At 43.2% G+C, this 21,246-nt stretch overlaps 1 protein-coding gene across 3 annotated transcripts in view; it reads right to left on the bottom strand.

The window, feature by feature from the left end:
- Dusp22 (dual specificity phosphatase 22) overlaps window positions 1–21,246 on the bottom strand; it is a 53,721-nt gene that overhangs the window by 21,722 nt on the left and 10,753 nt on the right. For all 3 annotated transcript variants that reach the window (XM_048428104.3, XM_048428105.3, XM_085699331.2), the window contains one exon: window positions 18,755–18,837. In XM_048428104.3, coding sequence (XP_048284061.1) covers window positions 18,755–18,837 — 83 coding nt within the window. The remainder of the gene's footprint in view (window positions 1–18,754; window positions 18,838–21,246) is intronic.

The raw sequence follows: 21,246 nt of genomic DNA, 5'->3' as shown, positions 1-21,246 counted from the left end.
TAATTTCTAGAAGGGGCTAGAACTCCACAGAGTGGAAAAGTTATTTTAGCTGTCAAAAAACAAAAAGATGTTACTATTAGAATTTAGTACCAGAGACAGGATGGGTGAATCAAGGGGCTTCCTTCTACAAATATGGCATCTTTTCTTTGACAAACAAGCCCATCCAGAGTTCCAGGAGGCCAGCTAAACAGATCTTTCAGTTTGAAACACACAAGTTCTAATGAAACAAGGATAGAATAAGCCTGTAACCCCACCAAGAACTAATTTCACCACTGTCCCCAATTCTTCACTCCCAGAAAGAAAAAAATAAAAATAAGGAAAAACTGACCTCTCCTGATCAGAAGCCAGACCACAACTTTATGCACTGCTACAAAACCCACAAAGCCAGCTCGGTGCCATGGTTCATGTTTTTGTCCTCAGTTCTTGGAGGCAGAAACGGAAGAACTATTTTCAGCTTTCTAGCTGGTCTGAGGCTAGCCTGAGCAACATGAGACCCTGTCTCAAAACAGAAACAATCAAAACTCCAAAATCGTGTAGCAAAGGTGTGTTTCACTGGTGGAAACAACCCACAGAACTGAGGAAGGCAATGAAATAGTTTAGTAATCTGAAAGCCTACCTGGTTTGGATTATACACACCTCCACATTCTAGTAATGCGCTGGTTAGCCTAGATTTCTTACCTGTATGTATGTATGTATATGTATATGTATGTATATATATATATATATATATATATATATATATGTACATATCACCCTCTCTGAATAAAGCACATAGCAACTTTGGATCCCTACCTGCACTGGGCTACATGTACATCCCCCTTCTGAACATTAGCAAAAATAGTTTTTTTCTATCCCTAAGACAAACAAATTTAGATAGTTTCTATTCAAATATATTTCCAGTGAATCTAGTATGAAGAATATTCACAGTAACACAAAGCTGTATGCTCAAGTAAACTTTCATGGAGAATCCTCTACTTAGCATCTTACACCTATGCAAAATTGGGCATGCATATATTTAAAATCAGACACATATGGGGACATGCACAGTAGAAAAATAATTTATTGTTCAACAGAGAATCATCCAAATTTTACCCAACGTAGCCAAAGTTCTTCTTGAGTCCATAAAGAAAGCCCTGAATAGTATACGGGGGTCCTTGAGTATCTGTACCCCTGCTCTCTTGCAATGTATTCTGATCTTTTCTACTGTTCTCTGAAAAATTTCCTTGCTACTTTTGCAAATCTGTGTATGCACTCACTTTCAATTCTTTGTATTAGAAGTCAAAAACCTGGAAACACCCAACACCCATACTACACAAGTATCAGCACCACACTCATCTCTAGTATAGTAAAATAAGTATACATAATGCAAACTTACCACCTTAAATTTATTTTACTTTTTTTACTTTGGCAGAGCTGGAGATCAAGGTAAGGCAAATGCCACACTACTAAATCACTATTCCTAGCCCTCCTTTATTTTCTATTTTGAGACAGGGTCCTACTAAGTTGTCAAGACCGACTTTGAACTTTATCCTTCTGCCTTGTCCCCTGTAGTTACAGGTTTGGTTTGTTTGTTAGTGTTTGTTTGAATTGGAAACTCTCTATGCTACCCAAGCTGGCCTTGAACTTGTGGACTTAAGGGAATTCCTTGTCTCATCTTTTAAATATCCATGACCACAGATGTAGTCACTGTACCAGGTACCATACCGATATTTCCCAAGTGAACATATTCATGGCTGTAAATCATCAACATCATGCATATCTGGGTTCCCATTACATACCAACTCCTTTTCCTTCCTATCCATTACCCCCACAGATAACCAGTCCTTCCTCTGCCTCTGTGGATCTGAGTACTTCTGCATTTCATCTAAACCGAACGGTAAGAAAAACTGTGAAAAACTGAATTCTTAGAGACCACAGACCCAGAGATGACAACTGCTGACTTGAAACTTACATTACATGCGCATTCCAGGTGAGACCACCTTAGTTCCCTTCACATGCCCCCCCCCCCCCCCGACAAGAGTGTCTATTCCAGAGAGGCACTGGAGACTGGCACCTCTATGGGGTGTGTGCAAGCCAAATTCAATGCCTGGTCCATGAGTTTTGATTGATGTCTTTCTTCAATCTAAGGATTTACCAACAGTCCATAACAGCTGAAAAAACTGCCGTATCAAACAGAAAAGTATAAGTCAAAGTTACTTCCCCAGGAAGAATAATCTAGAAACACTCTAAGTGCCATCAGAGAAGGAATCAGAAGTCAATATAGAAAGTAAACAATAGACAGTAAAGTCTAGATTCTTCATCACTTCCTTTTTAAATTTCTAGTATTATGGCAAAAATGTCAATGGAATTACCGAATCCCCTCTGAAGACAAACACAGCCTTGTAGTGATACTCCACAATGCAAGCATTGCGTCTAGATTCTGAACTGAAAAGAGGTTTTCTGAAAGTACCCATTTGTCACTGATTCTTCCTGCAGGCTAAATTTAGGCACTATACTACAAATAACAACTTCCAAGAACACTGTGGTCCTTGGTGGGGTTTGGGGGGAGTGGGACGGTCAGAGCGGAGATGTAAGATTTAGCCTTGGGCTTGATTTTGTGAGCCACGATGCAAATAAGGAGTCTCTACACCTGCTGCTTCTTTCAGGTTAGTCAAAAAACAACATACATTTGACTTGTCAGAGCGACAGAAGAGGATTCTGACGTTTATTTTTGTTTAAGGTATTTCAAAGACAGACCACAGTGGCCTCAGTTACAGGGGTTTCCTCTGGCCAACACGGGATAGATTATAGGAAGGCAATGAGGGAAATCCGGGCTGCCCCACCTCCCCACCTCTTCAGGGTTTGCTTCAGCGTGAGGGTTGCTGGTGTACAGCTGTGATTCAGAAATCTGGACCCAGTTTTATATGTGCTCCAAACCCAGGCATCCTGCAGAGTACCTTCGTGAAGAGGAAGTGCCATCCAATCACATCAAAAAGTGATTGTGGAAAAAAAAATGATTCTGGAGAAACTGCTACTCAGAAACTAATAAGAGAACATCAATAAGGAAAACATTATTTCTATAAAAGATACATATTTATCTGACCATGTTTGCCTAAAAAATACTCAGTAGCACCTCTGAATCTGAAAAGTAAAGAAGATCAAAATTTAAGTCCTGGAGTGTAACCATAGCCCCAGCCTATCACCAGCCTATCAGTGGCTCAGGGCCACTGGATTGCATGAGTCCCATACTCCTCCCGAGCTCTGGCTTCCAGTCGCTGTGATTCCTTCTCCAGAGGCTCCTCCCAACGGCCTTTCCTCAGTAGAACTGCAACACAGCACAGCACCTCTCTGCCAGCTTCTCTCACCATGTTGGCTTACAGGGACTTCAGCTCTGTGTTCCAAGTGTCTCCAAGACCCTAGAATGTAGGCGCCTTAGCCCAGCATGCCAGGTTTGGGCTGCTTTATTCCAGATTCTTACAGTGGCAGCCATTTTCTCAGTCTCTCAGCTCTTGCTCCTTGAAAATCAGTAGTAAATGCCTTTGAGTGAAGAAGATTCTTCAAAAGGGATGCATCTTTAGAATTTCAAACCCATATGTCCTAAAGGCACAACCCTTAAGCTGGCTGTGAAAGTTGGAGCTGGCTCTAGAATCAGTGGTTCCATGTAGCCACAATGGTGCCTTCATTTAGAATGCCTGAACTTCAGCTTTCACTGCCTGATGCTAGCTAATGGTCTCTGCAGGACACATGGTAAAAATGCTCATTAGGAATCAGCAGGACGCATGATAAACATGCTCATCAAGAATGAAAAATTTCGGTAGCCATTAGAATGAGTTGTCATGGATCTGGTTTCTCTGACATTTCTATGAAAAAGTCACACAGAAATACCCTGTTTCTCTGGCTCTTATAACCTCCCCACCCCTTCTCTGCTATGATGCCTGAGCTTCAGGTAGGGATGTGCTGCAGATACATCAGCAGGGGCTGGGGACCACAGTCACTTATCCTCTCTATTTTGATGGACTGTGGCTCTCTGTAATGGTTGTCATTTGTTGCAATGGCTGCCTAGAGAAGATGTGAACAAGGATGACAGCAATAGACATGAGAACGTGGAATGGGGAGATCTCATGGGGCATCAACTCTAGACAAAGAATTACAGGCAACTAAGGAATGCTGAGAGCAGGAGAAAAAGGTTTCTCCAGGGAAGAGACCCGAAATTGGTTATCCAACACCAAGTGATCAGCCCTGAAATTATGGATATATATATATATGGATGTATATATTAAAACACAACAATTAAAGAAATAGAGGCCATGAATTTTAAAGGGAAGATAAAAGAAAAAGGTTTGGGGCAAGAAAAAAGGATGGAGAAAATGATGTAATTATATTTTAATTTAAAAAAGAATGAAAAATTAAAACAGGTGAGTACTGAGTATAAGGCAAAGCCATTTGCACATTCTCAGAAGCCATTAAACTGGGATAGCACAGCTCAAGCTTTATGCCAGCTAGCCTCTGGAATCACGCATGCCCACTGTGACAGAGACTCCTCTTGGGCACTGACAGTAAAGGCAAGGAGGGCAAACTGAGGCCTGTGTTAGCCTAGCACAGTCAAACTTGTTGCTTATATACCATCCCTGGTTCCATGCTTACAGAAGAGTGGAGAAGCTTTAACAGAACCTCTACACCCCAAATCCTTATTCTCCTGGCCTTGACAGACAAAAGGGCACAGAGCCCTGGTCTAGGCAGACCCTTTTCACACACCCATTCAGAGGACATGAATGGTCCCTCTGAATCTTCCCGGCTCACTTTCTTTCCCAATTTCATGGTATCTGACTCAGTATAGTGCTGGTTTAGAACTGCATTCTTCAGGGACAATAGCTGCATTTCATTCTCTTCTTTACTCTGCTATTGAGTGGGAGGAGGGGGTTTTATAAAATGAGGAACTAAGAACAAAATGTGAATGACCCCAAGCACAATGCTAATATAAAATAGGTGCTCAAAAAATGGCTGACACCAGGTGTGTGATCAGTGACTCTCACGTGATGGTGGGCCTACCTATCTTCTCAGCTATCAGCAAACAGTACCGCACAGACTAGGAAGTGCACCAGCAGCTGTGTCCCCAGGAGAGTTATCTGCCCAGCCAGCCTCACTCTCTCAGTGGGACACGACTGCCCCTTAAGCCCATGTGTTCCAGAGGGCACAGGGCACAGTGTGGAACAGTGTCAGTGCCTCTTTTCAGATGTCACAGCCTTGAAGAGCACAGTTCTTGAAGTGCCTCACCCGAGAAAGCCAGAAGAATGGTCTGGCTTACAGATGTGCCACCATCTCGGGGTTCAGGTGTGGATATGTACAATGCTGTCTAAGCCTCTTTTAAACAGTATCCATGACACCCTAGTCTGATTCACTGTTCCTTCTCTGGGCCACACCTTGGATGTTTTAGAAGAAGGTAAAGATTGACTCGGAACTGGGTGTTGCTTGTAAGGGCTAGTCAATTCCTAGATTGTGGGGGTTCAGGCTTCCAAAAGTAGAGGTCAAATTTAGCAAATGTTTGAACAACATGAGCAGGGCAAGGAACTTTCAGAGTAGAAAGGATTCAGGAGCTGAGCAGTTAGGGAGAAGTAAGGAGAGGCTGGCATTCTGTCATTTCTCCTCCACACAAAGAGCAGCATCCTTCTGCAATGTGGTCAAATGTGAAGGCTGCCAGGGTTGTCATGGTACTGCCTGACATTTACAACATAGGAGGTGCAGCTGGAGGGCACCTGCACTCTTAGCACAGGCACCAGTGTCCTCGGGCCTCCCTTTGATGGGCAGTGCTTTATCACACCCCTCCCCCTTCCACTCTGAGTAATCTGATAGGCTATTTTTATTTCGACAGCTGTGTACTCTAGCACTGGACACAGATGGAAGCCCCAGGCCACCTTGGGCAGAGCTCACTTTGGGGAAGCCCCAGGACAGAGAGCACCAAGGAGGCAGAGGGTCAGCAGGGTCTCAGAATGATCAGTTAGAGACACTGATTGGAACAGTGTAACACCATTGCTCATGCAGGAGCAGGAAGAACAGTTTTCATAAGAAAAGGCAGGGAATCTTAGTTTAAAGGAGCAGCAAACAAAAGAGATGTTCAGAACACCTGCTCCTCCTGGGTTAGCCAGAGGCATTTTTCTTGAGGGTAGACTTCACACCAAGTGCAGCTGAAGTTCACCATGCTTAGTAAGTAACTGCCTTTCCCTGGGACCACAGAGCCAGCTCCCTGGAAAAGGAGTTCTAACTTAGGGAAATAAGGTTGTATTTGCTACAACATGCTAGCAAGTTCCTGAGAGTGGGACTCTTGATGTGCCGGTTTAGTTCTGTTCACCCAAGCTACCTCACCCCAGAATCAAGAAGTGACAAGGGAGGCAGCTGGTTCTCACTTACAGCCAGCCTCCTTGTTCTGGCACAGACCGAGGTTCTTGGCAAAGGAGCCAAGGGTGCTATGGCTCATCTCACTTTAACTGCAAGAAAGTCTGGGGGAAGAAAGAGAAGTTCCACGCCAGACCTGGTGGTGCAGGCCTGTAACCCCAGCTACTTGCAGGGCCGAGGCTGGATCACAAGTTCAAGGTCTAACTGGGCTAGAATAAATTCAAAGCGTAGCCAGTCTCAGCTACTTAATGAGACACTGCCTGAAAATGGCTTTGAAGATGTAATTTAGTGGCGGAGCACTTGCCTAGTTTGCAGAAGTCCTAGGTTAAATCCTTAGTAAGACAAAAGGAAAAAAAAATGAAAAAAAAGGAATGGAGGGAGGGAAAAAAGGAGGAAAAGAACTAAGAAAAGAGAGAGGTTTTAAGATATTGGGAACACAGTGAGTCCAGCGCTGTGAACCATCGCAGTTTGACTTTCTGTAACTTTGACCTTGTATGGTTTTCTTTCCCATAAAAGAGGTCAAGAGGTGGACAATACTCCTCCTGCTCTGTGACCCAGGCTGGAAATTGATAACTGCTGCAAATACAGTAGAAACTGAAAGGGGGAAGCGATGTCTCAATGCCCATCTAGGAGCGGATGCCATCCTCCCCAACACACACAAGTCCCCAGAACATCCCAGGGACTCAGGCTACAGGGAGGGTGCACACTTCAAACGCATTCTGGACACAGCTTGTTTGTCTGGCCTGCACTGCTATTGCTTCACATTCAGAAGTTTAAATAAGATTGCATCACTTCCCTTGCAGGTGTGGGCAGAAACTGATCCACCTGTGTCACTATCCAGCAATGAATTATTAAGAGAACCCGAAAACAGCAAATTTGCTTAAACTAATCTTAAGTAAACCTGGATCCATTTTAACAATCATCTTTCCTATGGTGAAGAACAATTATGATGTTCATAGTAACCTTGAGCCCCGATTTAGCTCTAAACAGTTTCCACTTGCCATTCGAACTTCTGATTGTAGATTCTGAGGCCTCTTTCTAAAGAGCATGCAGCACACAGAGCCCCTTGGGAGAGACACTGGCCTGCTCATCACAGTGCTCAGGGTGTCTCATGTGTGCCAGTCACACACTGTACCATCCCAATCCAGAGACAGAGACACACTTTCCCTTTCTAGATGCTATCTGATTACTTCCACCAAACTGAGCCAGCCTTTAAACATCTTTAGACATCACATGCCCATTAAATTCTGTCCCATTTGCTTTATATGTAGCATAACTTCTTCTTTTGGTCGCCTGTAAGAGCCACATGAATAAGGGTCTCCCAAGCTGAGGGTCCATAACTAGGGAACTAGAGACTTTTAGGTAAAACAAAATGTAAACCCTACACCTATTCCAGGGTCAGACTACCCTGTGATGCAGAGAATCCCAAAGATTATAACCAGAAGAATGGAGACAAGCTAGAATGTACAAGGAATTAATAGAAATGACACACACAGAGCTACCTCACAGTGTGGATTTGGGGGCTGATGACATCCTCTGCTATGCTTCCAACACAATAATATAACAAACCATTGTCTGGTCTTCCTAGCTTGGCATTTTCTCCTATGGTTTTATTCAAAACCAACGAAGTGGCTGTATATTTTACAGAAAAGAGGGTCAAATATTTATGTTCAACCAACACTTTCTCTGGAGCAATGAATGGACCTGCATTTCCAACAAACTTTGGAATACAGCAGAGGCATGTCATCCAGAGCTCTAGGGTGCTGCATATCCACCAGTGGTCCCAGTGCCTGCCCATGAAGCTATTATGTAAGCTACTCTGACACCTCCCTTGCCCCACCCCATAACTAAACACTAGATAATTCCTTCCCACTCTACCTGAGAAATGGCTTTCTAGTTTTCAAAGTTGTTTATAAGGTGTCTAAAGGTTGCAGGTTGTTACAACTTTCTGATGGATTATTCCTTCTGTCCGTTGTGTAGTTAACCTCTTGGCTTTTACACGCATATTGTGTGTATGTCTAATAAGACTGCTGTTAGTCCCTCCTTCTTTTGGATCATTTTGCTTCCGAATCTTTCTCTATTCTTTCATTTTCAACATTGCTGTATCATTTTGTGGGAGAGTCCCAGATCCAATCTGATCTGTTATTTCTAGAAAACAAATATGACTCCCCAGCATTCCAGGTCAAGCCCTTATTTCTAACTAGGAATAAGGCAAGAGCTTCCAAGGGTCTCCAGGCCATGAAACTCCTTGCTTTCATTCTATTTCTGTATCGACATTACTGGAAAAGCAGTCTGCCTGAGTCACTTGACTTGATGCACAAATCTTGGGCAAGCCTTTATTTCCCACATGACTCTTTAGCCTGATGAACAACTGAGGTTGCTTTTCCAGCCTGGCCACCCTTAAAATGTGTTCTGCTGGGCTTTTGTGGGCCAGGAACACACCCTGCCTCTGCATGCCCATATCACCACACGTACTATCCTTTACTAGGAAACATACCTAAACTCAACCATCCTCTCCATCACCACCTAGCAAACTGATTATCTTTTAGAAACAACCATAATTGTCACCCTTTGGCTGGTATAATCTTGCCGACTGCCATATCCTCCTGGGTATCTTGTGGCCCCTTAAATCTGGTAGATACTTGCAACTCTGCAACACTATGAAGATATGTATGCCTGTATCAGTATGGAAGCCCTTGTCTCTCTTTGTAACTGTGCTCCCTATACAAGGTAGGCTCATGAGCAAGAGTACTACAGAGAAGTTTGAAGAAGAGGGACAAGGTGTTTGTAAAACGTCTGGCTTCACTGCCAGGAGACAGACATGGAGTTCCTTCATTCTGGAGGGTTAAAAAACATCATTTCCCCCCAAGAATCAGTCTGGTATTGGGACTCCAGCCTTTCTATGCCCCATGCAGCCTTATACTAGTGCTCCGTTTGCAAATCAGCTGCAGAAACAGGCAGATAGCAGTAAATCTCTTCTGTACTTGGCTGCCCCCACATAGGAAACTCAGACAGCTGGATTTAAGAAAGAGCAATTACTAGACAGTTTTCGATCCTTACAGTAATTATTTCTATTTGAGTCATATCTATTTAAGTCTGGGGTTAACTTCAAACAAATTTGCTTGAACACACGAAAGGCCCTGCAATCTCTGAGCAGAATAGGTACCACTGATTTTTAGATGACACTCGAAATTCTTCTAGAGAAGTGAGAACCAGCTGAGGTTGCTAGAAACAACCATCAATCAGAACATAATCCCAGGGCAAACAGTGGCTTGTTTCAAAGGCACTGGGCTCCACTACCAGCTGGGGAGATTGGTGGATGTGCAATGCTAACAGGAAACCAAACCACCCAGGTTAGTGGAGATGGTGGCCATCTAAAGCAGGAACCCTGGCCCAGTGCTTTAAGCTGCAGCACTAGGCCAATCTGTGAACCCCAAATGAAAAGCATAAATCCACTCATATTCAGTCAACCCAGTAGAAACAGTGTTTTGATGTTCAAAATAAAGCTTCTATCATGACAGACATGTCCTGGGCTAGCTTCTGCTTTGAAGATTAAGACAACTTGAAGTGGATGATGTACTTTCTTTGCATCTGCTGACCACAGACCACAAAGGATGTTTGATGCCACATATCACACATGTGTCCACAGCACACAGTGATAAAAAATGCAGTATCTTGTCAAGCTGAGTCTGATATGCACAAGTAATCTACCTGCTGTTGCCATAGGCACTGAGAGCATGGCTCAGCAACCTTTCCTTCCCATCTTTCCTGACTAAAATCACCTGTATATCAGATACTTACATATAACTCAGAACCATAGCAGAACTTCAGGTATGAAGCAGCAATGAAATAATTTTGTGGTTGGGAGTCACTGCAACATGAGAAACTGTATCAAAGGGTTGCAGCATTAGAAAGGTTGAGAACCATTGCTCTTATCAGAACACGTAAAGTAAGGAGTAAGAGAACATAATAAAACAATACCCCATTCTTGGGAGTCTGATACCATCCTTTCAGAACCTTGCCTGTGTATTTACAACTTTATATATGTAATAGAAATAAATGCTGATTTTGAAATTTACATAAATGAGATCATACTGTAGATATTTGCCACTATTGTTTCTGTTTCTTCATGAGATCTTTCTTTAAATGCACAGACATCCCCTCTTTTGGAATTGCTTCAAGTAGTTTTGCATATGCATTGGCTGACTGGCTCCACTGCTACATCATCACCAAGAATGTCCATGACCTTCTGCACCCAAACATCTGCACAACAGTTTCCACAACTTGGGATAAGCCTGAACACTCACATGCACTCTGCCCGCCAGGTCTCTGTGGTCTAAGCACAGAGGAGTGCAGTGATCACCAGACAAGACAGGCTGAGGAGGAGGTAACACCTGGGTGTGTGCCTGGGTAGCTACCCTTCTTATCCAGAACACGAATTTCTACCTCAGTTTCTATGATTTTTTTCTGTAGGCTCCACAAAGTCTGAGACCATCTCCTTCAACCCCATGTGCCTACCTTGAACATGGCAAACTTTCTATGGACTGACTATTATGAAGATGTGTGATCTTTTTTATAGATTCAATTTTCCATTGCCAACCAAAGGTCATGAGAAAGTCACTGACCTTCTGAGGGGATTATAGGTTAGTGATTCTGCAATAGAGGCCTGGGCAGCACCACAAAACCAGATACTGTGTACACCACTACTTTCTGACAAGACAGGAACTGCGACAGCAGCCCGTGTGAGGGAGGCTGTAACACACTAATCAGAGCCTCTGGCACCACAAACTCCGGACATGAGGAAATCACCGTTGACACAGGCCTGCTTTCATACACCAATGAGCCACATGTGACCAAACACATGGTTTGTCACTTTGGGATGGGGCTTAAAATAGACACAGTTCTTTGACCAGCATCTACATCCCTGTGTGCCAGACTACGCTGCACACCACTGGAACCAAAGGAAGCTGCCACAAAGGCAGCCGCCTACCTGCCGGTTCAAGACTGTTTCATGGACCAAAAAGACTTTGAGCATCAAACAAATGTTGTGACAGATGGACAAATTTCATGTCCAAACTAAGAACACAAAGTGTAGACACTACAGAAATGGAAAGAAGCCTAAGATGGGATTTTGAAGGAAAGGAGACAAGATGAAGACAGAGGAGTACCGTATGGTCTCGTTCTCTTGTTCGGGGAGATGAGCACATACAGCAGTGATTACTGCAGCTGGAGAAAGGGGCTGGACTGCAGCAGTATTCCCCACATTCATGTGTTATCATTCTGAACCACACTGGGAAGGGACGAACAGGAGCATTTTCCCTTAAACTTTAAACAACATTTAACACTGGTTCTGCCTTGCTTCATATTTCAGAGGCCAACAAAACTTCTTGGGAGACGGAGACAGAATAGGGAATGTAAACCAGCCTGGGATTCCACAGGGAGAATCGATCACACAATGAATGAATGAATGCACAAATGCTTATGAAAACATGATGGCTAGTACCTAACATATATACTAAAAGGGTTCAAAATACAGAACTCAAGCTTAAAAACAAAAACATTCAAACCAAATTCGAGCTAATACAATCCACCTGCTAAACACGTGACACACAAATATATAAATTTTGTTCCTCTATCAAGTTCATCAATGCAAAATTAAATTCTTTGATATGAAGAAGCTGTGTGAGGGAACGAGAACACTGGTAAAACATTTCTATTAATAGTGAAAAGTAGTTGTTTCCTGCAGGTGCTGGCAAATACATAGAACGAAAAATGAAACAAACTCTGAATTTTTACATCAGAAAGACAGGCTGCTGTTTCTTTTCTCAGGGGAAGGGAGAAACCTTTCATTGCCCAATATTACTTCCTCAGCACCTATGAACATTACTGAGCTTCTAATTGGAAAAAAAATTACCATTGTTAACCTCTCCTCAATGCTGAAGCGATCTTTAGGTTCTGAAGAAACCAAGCTAATGCTAGTCTCTCAAATAAGGAAACACTTCCATGTGTGTGTGTGTGGGGTGTGTGTGTGTGTGTGTGTGTGTGTGTGTGTGTGTTTGCATGTATTTGTGTATATGCTGTTGCACATGTGTGAGCATGTAAGTGGAGGTAAAAGGATGATCTCAGGTGCTGTTCCTCAGGTGATGTCCACCATTTTTTTTAAACAAGGTATCTCTTTAGCCTGTAGCTTGCCAACAAGACTAGGCTAGCCACCCAGTGTGCTCCAGGGATCTGTCTGCTTCCCCAGTGCTGGGATGATACACAGATACCACCATGCCTGGTTTTAACATCCATTCAGGAGATAAAACTCAAGCCCTTTTGCAAGCATTGTATTGACTTTCAAGCACTTACTATCCCTGCAATCCATCAGGGAAACACTTAATAATGCAAGCAGTTCCCAGCCACAGCCCAAGCATAGAATCAGATGAAGAATTTTTATACCTTAAATACTGTAACTACAGATCTAGAGGGTTTTTATTTGAAATTAATCTATGTGTTGACTGTTTCTCCCTATAAATGCATTTGTAACATGTACTTCAGTGATTGACACTAAATCATAGCCCTAAATTATTATGTCCAGGAGAAAGACCCTTGCCTTTATAATGAGAAAACCTCAGAGTATAACCCTGGTCAGGGCCCATTTGCTGACAGGTGGAGTCACCCAGATAAGTTATATCATAAAAAGTAAGGATAGTGCAGTCTGTTTGCTAGTCTTGGAAGTCTTGAAGGTTCACAAAATCACAGTGAAGTATCTGGGTCATGCAAAGGGGCTTACATTCTGGTTCTCTCTACCAGCTTTCTTCTAGCCATAACACCATAAGAAGATTATATGAATTCCTAGTCATTGCTTACGGCCAATAAATGCATGCTCAGTGAAACAACTCCAGATTTATGGGTGGAAAACAGAACTCACCCTCAGGTCTTCAGTCTGCTGTTCCTGTTTGACTTGAACCTACCATGAGCCACAGCTCTTCTTTCACTAGGCTGCAATAACTGTGAATACTATAAAATAATCAGAATATAATCTTGCCTATGGAATAAAGGTTCTGCCCAGGCAGATGGGGAGTGGTGACCACACTTTCAGTATCTTCAGTGTCTGTCCCTGTCCTTGCACATACTAGACGTTAAAGTAGCAAATATGCCATTGACTCCCAGCCTCCACAGGGAAGAGATGTCTTGGAAAGGAATAAGACTTTGATCAAAAAATAAAATAAGACAGAAATTTTGCTAAATGCAAAGGAGGGTAAAAGAGGGTGATAAATATTATCAAAGTATATCACAATCAGGCATGGAAATATCACAATGAAATACATTAGTTTGTACAATTACTACATGCTTAAAAAATAAAAGTGTGCTAGTACTGGGCAACAGGCACATTTGCACACTGCTAGTGAGAGCTCAATAGATACACCCCTTCCCTAATGTGGAAATATCTCCAAACACTGCCATTAAAAACATCGACCATAGGAGCAAAGGGCCGCTACAGGGAGCATGCTGGAAAAAAAATCTCTGGCCTAAGACAGAAAGACTAACTTCTCATCAAACTACCTAAAGTAGGCATGGGGCCTTGATGCCTTAGGGCTGTTTACATTTACAATGATGGAGTCAGTAAAGAACATCTGTGGGAACCCAGTTCTGCTGGGAACTGTCACACAAAGGGCAGGACTGGGCTAGGGTGTGGCTCGGTGTTTATAGCACCTGCCTAGAATGAATTTTATTTCCAGCAATACACAGAGGTAGGGGGCAGTAGGAACAGAAAGGGAATTATAGCTCTTTAGAACCCCAGAGGGAGTTGGAGTTACTCTATGTGCTGCTTTATTTTTAATTTGTGTGTGAAATGTTTGTCCAGGTTTGTGCATGTATGTGTGTGCAAGTAAAGTCCAGAGATCAAAGTTAGATGTCTTAATAACTCTTCACCTTATTTTCTGAGACAGGGTTACTGCCTGAAACCTGGAGTCCATGGGTTCAGCTAAACTGGCTGATAACCAGTTCCAGGTATCCTTCTGTCTCTGCCTTTCCAGTGCATATACTGCCGGACCTGATGCTTTTTTAGGTGGATACTGGGGGATCCAAATTCAAGTCTTCATGCTTGCAAAGCAAGCACTTTGCTGAGCGAGCCATCTCCTCGGCCCCTTTTGTGAAGTTTTTGAGGGTTTTCATTCTGTTATGAGCCTGACCTGGTTCCTAAATGATTTTAGAGTTATCTCTTCAGAGACAGGGGATGGGGGGGTGTTAAAGCAGCCATGAAGGCCCACTAAGGGAAAACTTTTGGTAAAGACAACAGAATCGCTGGCCTGGGTAGAGACCTAACAGTCCAGTTGGTCCTGGCCAATTTCCTGGCCATGGGATCATTCTTAGGAAGACAGATTCACCTTAGAAACAGGCAGAAGAGTCAGTCCTCTGATGAGATCCCTTCCCTTTCCAGAATTGTGTCCATAGCACAGCAGCTTACAGGGTCACAGCTGTGCAGCTCTGTGCAACTTCTTGAATTACTTAGGAAGGCCAAGTTCTCCTTGCCTTCTTTCTGTGTGTTCACAGTGTTCCCTGACACTAGGCTCCCTTCTCTAAAGCTGTAGATATTTGTCTGATTTCCATCCCAGCGTGACGGCATGGCTTTTCCCTTCTCTCTTCCATTCTCCTCCTCCAGGCAGTTCCTGAGACCCATAGCTTGCCTGCACTGTGGTTGTTCTTGAGTTTCAATAAGCAAGCAAGCAAGCAAAGTGTTTTCATTCTGGAAGAGCATCTCAGAAACTCTTCTGAGGGCCATAACTGGAGTCCCAGACCTCTTTTCCTGGACTATCTTATTCCATGCACCAGAGACCACACAAACCTTGACTCATCGGGAACACTTCTTCCACTGACCAAAGACAACGGCTCAGTCACCCTGGAGGCCTGAGATCAGTGGTTTCCTATCTTCCCCTCCAGGAACTCTGGTACGAGTGTTAGACACTTTGGGGAACTTTCTCCAAAACTAATCAAATAATGGTAAGTTGTATGCAGTCAAGCTAAAATCTAACAAAGCATGTGCTCTTTATTTGGTTGAAAAATAAAATCTGTAATGCATAATGATTAATCTGACCTGTGGTGGATGCAGTGTAGGACATTGTACTAGCCATGAGCTGTGACAGGAAGAAGACTCCTACCTTCAGAGAGGATGGATGTACAATATGTGCTAGACCTACAGAGCCTCCCCTTCTACCTACAATGGATTCTCACAGACATACAAGTAAAACAGTGTGGAGAGGCTCAAGCTGTACAAAGGCAGTCTTAGCTGGCAGGTCTGAGCACGGTCTCTCCTGCGTTAGCGTGGCAGATGCTTGAGTACTCTTTGGTCACTCTGATAATACAGTTACACAAGACTGGAGCAGGTCACATGTCACATCAACAGGCATACACACAAGATCCTTGCTCAGAGACAATGAAAATATGCGTCTACATTGCAGCTTGTGAATGTTTATCTTCTCAACCTCGCCAGGACTTTCACAGGAGTCTATGGCATACTACATTTCCTTAACTTGTTTCCCCAAAGCATTAAACTTCATTCTCACAGAAATTTACCCTCAGAGAATTCTCAGATCCCCTCATCAATTCTTGAAGCATGTTCAGTGATGGACCACATGCTCTCACATGGCTTCTCTTTCAATAAAAGCTGGTCTGAAGACTCTAAAGTTCTTGATGATAATAACTTTAATGCTTAAAAACCCTTGAGGTATTTATTGAGATGACCCAAGAAGTATCCACACTGTAGAGCCCCATATATGGCTCTAAGGTAGCTATGCTTCTGGAAGTCCTGCCTGGATATTATCGGACTAAAATTTCTTGATTTGGGGAAGCAGCCATCTTCTTACTACCTATCCACTCCAGAGAAAGGCTGTCCAGAGTAAGCTAGGGGCATTTCATACACATGCCTGGTTTTGAAGTTCTCAGAAAATGCAGGATCTTGGCTCTTTCTTTTCTTACCCCATCCTCTACCCTTAGGTACAGTTCCCCCCTAAGCAGAGGATCTGCTCAGTGCACTTATGTAGCCTTGCACACAATCCCACCATCAGAACCCAGAGTTGTGGAAGACCACAGCCAAATAACCTCCCAGCCTCTTCTCCAGATTGGTTAGGACATGGATTCTGGAGCTGACCTTGGAATTTCAGAGAGAAGATGACTAAACGAGTCCCCAAACCTTTGGAATTTCAGTAACATACTGTGTATACATCACGCCGCATAGCTCCCACACACGCAGCTACAGAGGCTATTAAACATCTTTTTAAGAACTGATTAAGGGATCACCCATGACATAAACAATGACCGCAATAACATGGACAATGTTAAACATGTTATGCTGTAGAAGTGTAGTGTAACCTTTAGTAAACACAAACTGCCACAGGAGCATTTATTTTCAAGCTGAGGTAGTAATAGTACCCAGCGGCTATGACAGAATATTCTGGAGATTCTGAAAGCACAGCTGGTAAACTGTGGGTGTAAGATGATGATGCTTTGGGGAAACACTAAACACTAACAAAGGAGCACACTGACTTCCCTCTCTCTTCATTTCCCTCTTCTCTTTGTAAAGGCAAAATCTGTCCCTATAGACAAAATATACAGAACACAATGGACATGCAGTGTGTTAAGAATGGAGGCTCACAGTCTGCCCAGAGCTCTGACGTTTCATGCATACCGTGCCTTCTTTATACCTCGGTTACAACCCCACTTGTTTTACTCTCCAGCCCAACCAGAGTCTCTGTGTGTAGAAGGGGTTTTGACAGAAAGGCTGGAGGCTTCTAACACTTCGAGACCTTGTATGCAGACAGAAGTTAGAAGATTAGGACCACTGTTCATAGGACAATGTGTTCCATTAAAGTGAGTAGACAATAGAGGGCAGACCTAGTGGGTGAGGGTGGGAAGACGGCTGTGCAATTTATTAAAATAAAGGAAACCTCAAGCCTCATCTTGTGATTTAAGAGGAAGTCAGCCATGACCACTTTGCAGTTTAACTCGTCTATATTTTAAACACAAACTATCATTAACAGATTTTAAAATGGAATAATTATTTTCAAAGTAACTGCCAGACTTTGGGGGAAAAAAGTGTTGTCATTCCCATTGAAACTAACGCTGGGCCCAGCAAACACCCAGGGGAACAGCAGCAGGAAGTGTGAGCTTCCGACCAGGAAGATGGAGTGGAGGCATCTGGGCAGCAGTGATCAGCTGCTGCAGTCATGCTTAGGAGCCACTTCTCAGCCTCCATTTTCATCTAGCTAGGTTAGAGTGGTTTGCACTAGCTAAAACCTGGACGCTCCAAAGGCTGCGGAAAATACATAAATAAGCACTACCTATTCTTGCATGATATGACTTTCAATAAAAACAGCTTAAACCAGGATTCTTTCTTTCAGAACAAGCACCCCTCCCAACACCCCACCCTAAAATAGAAGAAACCATGTATCACAACCACACAGGCATTGTTTTCTAAAAAGAGGTTAACCTGGGCTGTGTCACAGTAGAAACAGAAATAGATTTTGTCCTGAGCAACAGCTCAAACCGTCTGTCAGGGTAAAATTGAAGATGTTTTTGGAATTAGTGTACAAGCAGACACACCCTGTTTACTAATGCATCTAAAAACAACAGCTCTCTACTGACGGTGTCTGTTCAGACCACACCTGGGAAAATCACAGGGATGCTTGCCTTCCCTTGTCCTTTACTCCTGAACACAGATGGTATTAGAACTCTTGTGGAAAACATCAGGGAATGAGCAACTTGAATTCCTTAGCATCCTCCTAAGACAGAAGTAATTTTGAAAGCAGCAATGGGTCTGACTGACTTAGTGGTATTTCCTGAAGTTCCGGAGACGGAACCTAGACCTTCGTAAGTGCTAGGCTGCACTACCACTAAGACACCCTCAACCTGAATTTTATTTTATTTTATTTTTTTTTGACATGGTGTCTCACTCTATAACCTAAGCCAGGCTGGAATTCACTGTGTAGCCCAGGTTGGCCTTGAACTCAAAGCCATCTTCTTTCCTGAGTGCTGGGAGCATATGTCTAAACCACCATATATTATGTTTTAAATATCCTTCATATTCAAAGGGAAATGGAACATCCGTTTAGTTTCTGGCATTTGGGAAAAAAGGGCAAGCAAGCAATACAACAGGGGCATAATAAGGATGCCTTCTCCGTCAGGCCACAGGATGTCCAAAGTGGACACAGGAGTAAATTCAACTTGAGTACAAAGTAATCCAGCCAGTGACCACAGGAGCATACTGGTATCAAAATATGGCTGCTTTCACCAATGTCAGACACACTTCTACAGAGTATAAACACTGACACACACACGCACACAGACACGCACACAGACACAGACACAGACACACACACACACACACACACACACAAATCCTCACCTCCATCATGGGCCTGGCGCTGTCGTGCACAGACAGAATGTGTGTCACCTTGTTCCTGCTCAATTGGTCTGCATCTCTTGCATCTGCCATCAAAAATAAAAGGACATTTTAATAGTTTCTATGAGTTCATCACTCTTAAAGTTTTAAAGGCAGAAAACAGCACATGACTTACAGAAGTTTTTGATGCTTCATAACTGACCATATCAGAACACTGTAGATTGGTAAGTTTCGGACTAATGCTTTTATGTACTTTGCCTTAATTTATTTCTGACTAATACAACTTCAGAGCTTAAGTATAGTACTCAGATTAAAAGAACATTGTAATTGGGAGGCTGTTAAAAGGAGGAAATGCAAGATGTTATAATATAATGCACAAGTATGTTTTAAAATGAGATACATATAATAAACATATTTGAAAAAGTTACCTCTTAATGATTACTTAAGTTGAAAGTAAAATCCAAGGACCTACTTGTAGGAGACAGAGGAGCACACTGGACAGTTCTTACCCTGACAGTGGTAAAGTCTGAGAGAGGACTATGGTTTACAGTATCTCTATCCACATTACATCCACTATGGTTTACAATATCTATATCCACATTACATCCACTATGGTTTACAATATCTCTATCTATAAAACAAAGAAACAAAACTCCAGAATGTTTTCCAGAAATTCCACACAGAGTTACCAACTGGCTATTATGTCATCTTCATAAGGAACTGGAACACTTTCTCATGCTTCCAACTATAGGAGAAAGACTAATTTGGGGGACTTCTGAGTTAGAAATCTTGTGTAATCTACAAAACAGTCCAGCAAGAAGAAGAAGGCCCACTCTTCTGAGTCTTGGGCCTTCACCAAGCTCTTCAAAGGGATACACGAGAAAAAGAACCAGAAAGCAAGTACTCAGTGACAGTGTTCCTCAAGAACACCTGTTGACATGGGGAAATCTCTGGGCAAGGGGAAAATTTAGGCACCAAATTTAAGGACACTAGAAACTCAGTTTGTACAAACATGGACAGCTAGAAATGAATATGTGGGGCAAGCAGTAAACACACCCATTAAATGTGGAATAAAGAGTGCCCTGCGTGTGCATCTAAGGGTTTATCATGCACAGTCTCTCTAGGCGTCACAGTGGAAAGACTAGTTCTGAATTCCAGTCAAGTTCCAGGTCTATGATCAAACTAGGTCATTTACATTCCCAACAAGCCCTGGGACAGAGCAAAAACTAAACAACAATCTTCTAAATATTTGTCAATGTCAGGAAAAGTCTTTAAATGTAATTTTAAAATGTTTGCTTTTAATTTGAAGATGCTCCTCATTGATTCAACCACCCTGGGCTTCAAATTCCAGGCCATTCCCCACTCCTGTCCTGTGCTTCATATCCTGCCCTTTTACTAATCCCTCCCTACTTTCCTCTATTTCCGCATGAGAGGATACACTTGTCCTTCTGAGCCTGGCTGTTTCACTTAACATGAGGATCTCCCACTTCAAAAGATTTAAATTTTAGCAATCATTGCTTGGCCTCGTACAAATCTGCTTCCCTGTAGTCATAAGAAATGGATCCACAGGTTCAACCAAAATTGGATCAAAGATTCTGAAAAACTTGCATTTGGACTGAACATATACAGACATTTGTTCTTGTTATTGTTCCCTAAACAATAGAGTTCAAGTCTCACACAACATCTGTCCTGTGTCAGGTAACCACCTAGAGATGGTTTACATATAGATGAGACAATGAGGGTTCTTATTCTTCTTTTAATTTAACTTTCTTTTTTCAAAGACAAAGATTTAATTACAATGATCCAACAGTTGTAGGCTAACAGTCTGGGCCCGGATGACACCATGGACCACACAGCACAGGCCACCCAGATCTGTATGGCCCCATGGCTGCACCATGATCCCCAGACTCCATCCAACAAGGCCACAGGCTGTGGCTGAGATCCTGGGCCTCCGTGTGGGCCCTAGTGGCCACCTGGGTCACAGACTTCAACACAGACCCCAGTTGAAGCTAAACTACATATTTTGACATGCTCCAGGCAGCAGTACAGCCTGGTTCACATCCTAGCTCCCGGTGGTAGCCCCAGCCACTCCAACATGGCCCAGGACACAAACAAGGCCACATGTTGGGGCTCAGACCCCAGTCTTCATGTGGCCTTTGGTGGCAACATGGACCACAAACTTCAACATAGACCCTGCCTGCAGTAGGCTCACAGACATGTAGACATAGTCCTTATAAGCAGTCTGGGTCTGATTGCCACCATGGCCCCAGGCAGCAGCAAAGGCCACACAGATTGCCACGGCCCCAGAAGCAGTGTGAACCCTGGACCCTAACACAGCCCCAGGTTGCAGCACAGACCCTTGGAATAAGCATGGCCCTCAATGGCAACAGGAGCCATGAATGACAGCACTGACCCTGACTGCTTTGGATCAGCGACCCAGATATGGCCCTTGGCAGCAGCCTGGTCCGGACATCACCATGGCCCTGGGTGGCAAG

Source organism: Myodes glareolus, chromosome 14 (assembly GCF_982192425.1).
Source record: "Myodes glareolus chromosome 14, mMyoGla1.1, whole genome shotgun sequence".
Taxonomy (NCBI): Eukaryota; Metazoa; Chordata; class Mammalia; order Rodentia; family Cricetidae; genus Myodes; species Myodes glareolus.
This window is presented reverse-complemented; position numbering and strand designations above follow the sequence as displayed.